A 7,875-nucleotide genomic window follows, 5' to 3' on the forward strand; every position below is an offset into this window, starting at 1 on the left:
AAGACCAGCCTTCTCTGCAGCTTTTGACAAGAGCGGCGCTTCTGGTATAAGGCTAGCTTCCTTTTGTGGTGCTGTGTGGCAGCTTTTACATTGCCGCCACCACCTCCAAGCTCCCCCCCACCCCATTGCAGGCACCACCAGTGTTATGTACTGAAGTTCTCACCCTGTCCAGGAGCAGCGTCCGGAGTGCTGGTGAGCAGGGGGCGCACTGGGCTGGCAGCCCTGACCTGGGTCAGCTTGCCACCCAGGCAGGTTTCTTCACTCTGCCTAATCAGGGAGCTGGCCCTGCCCCACTTTTCAACTTCAAAACGAGGAAAGCTGGTCAAAGTCATTGACACCCTTGCTTATCCGGACCCCCCCAAACCCCACCCCCACCCCTCCATTGAATCATAGAACTGCAAAGTTAGAAGGCGCCCTGTGGGTCAACCCCCTGCAATGCAGGAATCTCAACTGAAATATGCTCAGAGTCAAGTGTGGATTTCATGCTCTTTGTTCAGCTCATAGTAGTGAGGAATGGAAGTTCCCCCAGAATGTCTGCTTTATCTACATTATTTACACAATGGGCCCCACGTGATTGGCTAATTCCGGGATTCTCCTGTAGCCCAATTAGGTTGCGGATTCCCTTCCACCTGGAGCTGGATTGGGTGTCTCCTGTGGACCAATCAGACTGCTGCATTCTGGATCCTATTGTTCTAGGACCAATCAGACTGCAGCATTCTGGATCCTATTGTTCTAGGACCAAGCAGACTGCTGCATTCTGAATCCTATTGTTCTAGGACCAACCAGACTGCTGCATTCTGGATCCTATTGTTCTAGGACCAATCAGACTGCTGCATTCTGAATCCTATTGTTCTAGGACCAACCAGACTGCTGCATTCTGAATCCTATTGTTCTAGGACCAACCAGACTGCTGCATTCTGAATCCTATTGTTCTAGGACCAACCAGACTGCTGCATTCTGAATCCTATTGTTCTAGGACCAATCAGACTGCTGCATTCTGAATCCTATTGTTCTAGGACCAATCAGACTGCTGCCTTTTGGATCCTATTCAACTCAGTACATAACATCAACTATCACACCCAAGGAATACAGAGAGGTGAATCATGAACTAAACAACTCTGTAGATGGCTTGTGAAAATTCGTTCACAATAATGTAGGACATTTCAACTCCTAATACATGGAATCTTAAATAATATGTACAATGCAAAAATTTCAATAACAATGACAGACGCAGCTCACGATTTTGAAGCCAAACAGTCCAGGTATTCCCGAAATAAGTCCGTGAGAATGACTATGTATACTTGTGCTGGTGCGATCCCAGCGGAACTCCAATGACGAGAGACCCAGATTTCAATCCCTGTTTCATGATTCTCCTTCTGGTCGGCCCAAAAAGGGACTCTAAATGATGCCTGACTTGCTTATAAGAAGTTATTCATTATATAGTAGTTCCTTGAGATGCATTGTGGGGAATGTATGTGGGAGAACAACAGCATGAACCAGAATGAATGTAGCCTTTGGTGGGGCCAGGACAAGTTCCCTGTGCTGGGGCTAAGCCATGGGACAGGTGCAGTCCCTTTGAGCATGTGCAGAGTGCATGTTACGAAGCGCCATTAGCCATCCTCCATACAGTTAGCATTAGAAGAAATACCTGTATTCTCCAGACTGAATTCCAGGCAGACTTGGTGAACAGGGAAAGTGGTGTCTAAGCCGGGGCTTTCCTGGGGGAACCCAGAATGGAGAGAGATTTACACCCCCTACATTTAGGGTGTCTTCTCTTTTCGGACAGGTGCTTGCTGCTAGAAGGACTGAAGATGTGAATCTCTGAGCCAGACTCCCAAGTTCTGATCTGCAGAGACCAAAATCGTGTGCAATGCCTTCTGATGGGCCAAGCATGGGTGGCAGAAGATTCAAGTTTTCACTTCACTTTGGAATAGTCATCAACCTTCTCTTTGGTAAGTCCTCCAATTGCAATAGAAGGTCTGTCACTCAGGTGACCCCTATCAAAAGCCTGGAGAAGTTCTGCCAGTCTGTACACAAAACAATGCTAAATATACCACATCAAGGGAAGTCATGTTGTTGTTCTTTGGTCGTTTAGTCGTGCCCAACTCTTCGTGACCCCCTGGACCAGAGCACGCCAGGCCCTCCTGTCTTCCACTGCCTCCTGCAGTTTGGTCAAACTCATGCTGGTAGCTTCGAGAACACTGTCCCACCATCTCGTCCTCTGTCGTCCCCTTCTCCTTGTGCCCTCCATCTTTCCCAACATCAGGGTCTTTTCCAGGGAGTCTTCTCTTCTCATGAGGTGGCCAAAGTCTTGGAGCCTCAGCTTCAGGATCTGTCCTTCCAGTGAGCACTCAGGGCTGATTTCCTTCAGAATGGAGAGGTTTGATCTTCTTGCAGTCCATGGGACTCTCAAGAATCTCCTCCAGCACCACAATTCAAAAGCATCCATTCTTCTGCAATCAGCCTTCTTGATGGTCCAGCTCTCACTTCCATACATCACTACTGGGAAAACCAGAGCTTGAGCTATACGGACCTTTGTTGGCAAGGTGATGTCTCTGCTTTTTAAGGGAAGTCGTAGTCCCACTCTATTCTGCCTTGGTCAAAGCACACCTGGAATACCTTGTCCAATTCAAGGGCACCACAGTTTAAGAAGGATGTTGGCAATCTGGAGCATATGCAGAGGAGAGAGACCAAGAGTGTGAAGGGTCTGGAAACCAAGCCTTATGAGGAGCGGTTGAAAGAGCTGGGTGTGTTTAGCCTGGTAAAGAGGAGAATCCTCCAGGAAAACAATCTCTCAAAGGACCTGTTGATGGCATTTTACCACTGTACAGTGGAGAGTGTATTAACTTATGGTCTGTGTGTGTGGTTTTGGAGCTGCACGGTCAGGGGAAAAACAATCTGTCCAGGGTTGTAAAGACTGCGGAGAGAATAATTGGGTGCCCTCTTCCCACCTTGGATCAAATCTATGCTTCCAGGTGCCATAAGAAAGCGGCAGAGATAGCGCAGAATAGTGCGCACCCCGGAAATGATCTCTTTCAGCTTCTGCCTTCTGGAAGAAGGTCCAGGGTTAGAAAGACTAGGACCAGCCGCCTGAGAAACAGTTTCTATCCAAATGCGATTTTGGTTTTAAATGCAGTGTAAGGAGTCCCTATGGGAGTATATTGTATTTAATTATGGGGTATCAGAGTTTTTAGAGGGCTAACCAGGCTGGGATAGCTGGGATAGCAGGCTTGTGGGTTTTTGAATGTCTGATGTAGATTTTTTTGATTTTGTTCTGTATGGGACAATGACAGTAAAGATTATCGTATTGTATTGTATCGTATCATATGAAAGCCATCATCAAATATCTCAAGGGCTGTCACATGGAGGAGGGAACCAGCATGTTTTTTTCTGCTCTGGAGGGGAGGACTCGAACCCATGGCTTCAGGTTACAAGAAAGGAGATACTGACTAAACATCAGGAAGAACTTTCTGACAGGAAGAGCTGTTCGGCAGTAGAACGGTCTCCCTCAGGAGGTTGTGGACTCTCCTTCTTTGGAGGTTTTTAAGCAGAGGTTGGATGGCCATCTGTCATGGGTACTTGAGTTTAGATTCTTGCCTTGCGGGGGTTGGACTAGATGACCCTTAGGATCCCTTCCAACCCTTCATTTCTATGGTTCTATGATTTTTTTATTCGATATTATTTTGGGTGATTGTATTTTTTGCAAGTATACATTTTGTAGGGACGCGGGTGGTGCTGTGGTCTAAACCACAGAGCCTAGGGCTTGCCGATCAGAAGGTCGGCGGTTCGAATCCCCGCGATGGGGTGAGCTCCCGTTGCTCGGTCCCTGCTCCTGCCAACCTAGCAGTTCAAAAGCATGTCAAAGTGCAAGTAGATAAATAGGTACCACTCCTGCGGGAAGGTAAACGGCGTTTCCGTGCGCTGCTCTGGTGCGCCAGAGTCCTGCTGGCCACATGACCCGGAAGCTGTACGCCGGCTCCCTCGGCCAATAAAGCAAGATGAGCGCCGCAACCCCAGAGTCGGCCACGACTGGACCTAATGGTCAGGGGTCCCTTTACCTTTACCTTATACGTTTTGTAACTCTTGGACTACAACTCCCATCACCCGTAGCTAGCAGGGCCAGTGGTCAGGGATGATGGAAACTGTAGTCTTTGTAGTCCAAAAACTGGCGACCCAAGTTTGAGGAATATGGCCTTATTTCCTTCCTTCCTTTTCTTTTACTTATCAGGAACTGGACCCACAGCACAGAATTCTCCCCCTACCTATGTGAATGAGCTCCAGGGAAGATCGGTTTTGCTTCCTATAAACATTCCCCCAGGAGAAACAGTAGCCAAAATCAAATTGGATTTCCAGTCCCGGACGGGTGAGATCAACCACCTTGCTGAAATAAGCAATGGAAGGTTGGAATATACCAGTGTCTGGTTGGGGCAGCGGCTCATGATGGTCAATGAGACCACCCTGAATATCAGCCACCTGCAAATGGAAGACAGTGGAGTCTACAAGGTTCATGTGAGGTTTAATGGAACTTCATGGTATCCAACGTACTACTTCAACGTCACCGTCTCTGGTAAGCAATTATTCTAAGATCCTTCTCTGCCTCTGGTGGAACTGAACGTGGAACCTAAGAACCCAGGAAGAGCGAGCTGGATCAGGCCCATGGGCCATCTTGTCCAGCATCATCTTCTCACACTGGCCAGCCAGATGCCCATGCGAAAACAGGAAGCGGGATTCGAACACAAGAGCCCTTTCCTCTCCAGTGGTTTCCAGCAAGAGGGTTTTCAGAAGCATAGCTGCCTCTAGCTGTAGTGAACGCCACCAACTCAGATGGCTTTAAAATAGGGCCAGGCAGGTTAATGGAGGATATTGATGGCTGAAAGCGATGATAGCTAGGGTCTACTTCCTCCGTTGCAGACAGTGAGCTTCTGAGTCCCCCCTGCCAGGAATCCCAGGTGGAGAGAGTTTGCTGTTGTGGGTCAGGTCTTGCATGTGGGCACCTGGTTGGCCACCGTGAGGGAAGGCTGTTGGACTAGATGGGCCCCTTTGGTCCGATCCTGCTGAAGGGTGCATCTGATGTTCTTACATTGCAGCTATTTTTGTCTCTGTGTGTGGGGAAGCCAAGTTTAAAGCCCTAAACGGCCTCAATCCAGTATCCCTGAAGGGGCGTCTCCACCTCCATCGTTCAGCCCGGACACTGAGGTCAAGCTCCGAGGGCCTTTATTTTAATACTTTGTTGGAAGCCGCCCAGAGTGGCTGGGGAAACCCAGCCAGATGGGCGGGGTACAAATAAATTATTATTATTATTATTATTATTATTATTATTATTATTATTATTTAGTCAGAATATCCTTTCTTGCCATTTGAATCCATTGGTTCAGGGCTCCAGAGCAGCAGAAAACAAGCGCGCTCCACCTTCCCTGTGACAGCACTTCAGATATTTGAAGGTGGCTCTCGTGTCACCTGGCCCTCCGCTCTTCTCCAGGCAAAACATCCCCAACTCCCTCAACCTTCCTCATAAGGCTTGGTTTTCAGGCCCTTGGTCATCTTGCGTGCCCTCCTTAAATGAATGAAAAACTTACGCTGTTTTTGCACCAGGGGTTTCCAGAATTTATTCTTCTTATTATTAATTTATTGTTAATATTCTTTATTATTTATACATATATACATACACCGCCCATCTGACTTGGTTTCCCCAGACACTCTGGGTGGCTTCCAATAGAATATTAAAATACACTAATAATTAAATATTAAAAGCTTCCCTGAACAGGGCTGCCATCAGATGTCTTCTAAAAGTCTGGTAGTTGTTGTTCTCTTTGACATCTGATGGGAGGGCGTTCCACAGGGTGGGTGCCATCACCGAGAAGGCCCTCTGCCTGGTTCCTTGTAACCTCAGTTCTCGCAGGGTGGGAACCGCCAGAAGGCTCTTGGCAGAATGATGGGGGTGGAGACGCTCCTTCAGGTCTACTGGGCTGAGGCTGTTTAGGGCTTTCAAGGTCAGCACCAACACTTTGAATTGTGCTCAGAAACATACTGGGAGCCAATGAAAAGTTTTCAGGACCAGTGTTATATGGTCCTGGCAACCACTCCCAGTCACTAGTTTAGCTGCCGCATTCTGGATCAGTTGTAGTTTCCGGGTCACCTTCAAAGGTAGCCCCACATAGAGTGCATTGCAGTAGTCCAAGCGGGAGATAACTAGAGCAAAGACTAAACCTTTGGAATAGCTTTCTGACAGTAATAACTGTTCAGTGGTGGAATGGTCTCCTTCAGAAGGTGGTGGACTCTCCTTCCTTGGGGGTTTTGAAGCAGAGGTAGATGGCCACCTGTCAGGGGTGATCTAGTTGAGATTCCTGCATGGCGGGGGCTAGGAGTACAGGACCCTTGGAAATCCTTTCTACAACTCTATGATTCATTTTTTTAAAAATAAATTTTTATTAGTTTCTCATCATATCATTTTCATCAATAATTAAACATACTTTTATATCTTATACCATTTTTTTGACTTCCATCAATCACATCTGAAAATTTTCCAATCTATTCACTTAATATACATTTCTTACTTTTATTCTTACTTTTAAATCTCATAACTCATATCTCTATTCTTTCTCTACTTTGCAATGTTTCATATATTTCTCCTTACAAAGCTTCCTGTAGTTCTACTAGCGTAATTTGTTGATTACAGTTGCTCTTCAATTAGTTCGTGTACGTCTTCCAATCTTCTGTGAATCTCTGGTCCCGCAGGTTTCGAATCCTTCCTGTCATTTTGTCCAATTCTGCATAGTCCATTAATTTCGTCTGCCATCCTTCTTTTGTCAGAATTTCTTCTTGCTTCCATTTCTGGGCTAACAATACTCTTGCCGCTGTTGTTGCATATAAGAACAATTTATCATCTTTCCTGTTAATATCCTCACCTATATAATTCATTTTTAACAGCTCCAGTGCCAAAGCCGCAGATCACTCGGCTAGACATCTCCAAGACTTCAGAGGGCTTCAACGTGACCCTGCAGTGTCTGGCACCTGGAGAGGAAAAGATTGACATCTCCTGGGGAAGAGGGGACCCCGTCAGCCCCTTGGAAGAAAGCTCAGATAGGCACTGCCTCTCTGGCAATGACACTGTTCTAGAGTTGTTCTGGCAAACCTGTTCCACAAACTCCACCATCATCACCTGCCAAGCCAGCAATGCTGTCGATCAGAAGAATGCCTCGTATGACTTGAGCAGCATCCCCGAGTGTGAAGGTGTGTGCCTTCTTTCCCCCATTATGCACTGCTTGCAAAAACCTTTGTTTCCCTGAGCCTTTGAGGCAGTAGCAGTGGATGCAAAATGTACTATCAATCAGGCTGAGAATTTTTCCACCCTGGTTTTTAAATATTTGAGTGTTTCGATTTGGCGATTTGATGGCAATTTGGATGGATTCTTGAGCTGGGATTCCTGCATTGCTGGGGGTTGGACTAGATGAGCCCTGGGGCTCCCTTCCAGTTCTGTAATTCTATTATCTCACCTCCTCTGCGAGTGTATCAACTAAGTTGAAATGAAATGCAGCTTATCCCTTAAAGCACTGTACAGTTCTACCTCTGGATGCGAGTAGAACATAACACGCGACTGCGCGTGCGTGGGTCGTGTTTTGCCGCTTCAGCGCATGCGCGTGACGTCATTTTGAGTGTCTGCGCATGTGCGAGCAATGAAACCCGGAAGTAACACGCTCCGTTACTTCCGGGTCGCTGTGGAGCGCAACCCGAAAATACTTAACTTGAAGCACATTTAACCCGAGCTATGACTGTATTCAGTATGAGTAATGAGCTGTTAAGTTGGTTCCCTGGAAACTGGACTTTGGCTTCCAGTATTCCAAAACTGCAAAATTGGGATGGAGTGTTCGGCAGTCC

At 47.0% G+C, this 7,875-nt stretch overlaps 1 protein-coding gene across 1 annotated transcript; it reads left to right on the forward strand.

Moving 5' to 3' along the window:
- Positions 1-539: 539 nt before the first annotated feature.
- LOC128404416 (uncharacterized) lies at positions 540-7,377 on the forward strand. The gene is made up of 3 exons (XM_053370013.1): positions 540-1,952; positions 4,229-4,567; positions 6,928-7,377. Exons 1-3 carry the CDS (start codon positions 1,871-1,873, stop codon positions 7,284-7,286), a joined length of 780 nt encoding a protein of 259 aa, XP_053225988.1. The 5' UTR covers positions 540-1,870; the 3' UTR covers positions 7,287-7,377.
- The last annotated feature ends 498 nt before the right edge of the window (positions 7,378-7,875 follow it).

The sequence above is a fragment of the Podarcis raffonei genome, chromosome 16 (assembly GCF_027172205.1).
Source record: "Podarcis raffonei isolate rPodRaf1 chromosome 16, rPodRaf1.pri, whole genome shotgun sequence".
NCBI classification, from domain to species: Eukaryota; Metazoa; Chordata; class Lepidosauria; order Squamata; family Lacertidae; genus Podarcis; species Podarcis raffonei.

Coding starts and splice junctions, on each gene's coding strand:
- LOC128404416 (XM_053370013.1), top strand. CDS start 1,871: ATGCCTTCTGATGGGCCAAGCATGGGTGGCAGAAGATTCAAGTTTTCA. Junction 1,953..4,228: donor AGTCATCAACCTTCTCTTTG/GTAAGTCCTCCA, acceptor TTTACTTATCAG/GAACTGGACCCACAGCACAG. Junction 4,568..6,927: donor CTTCAACGTCACCGTCTCTG/GTAAGCAATTAT, acceptor CATTTTTAACAG/CTCCAGTGCCAAAGCCGCAG.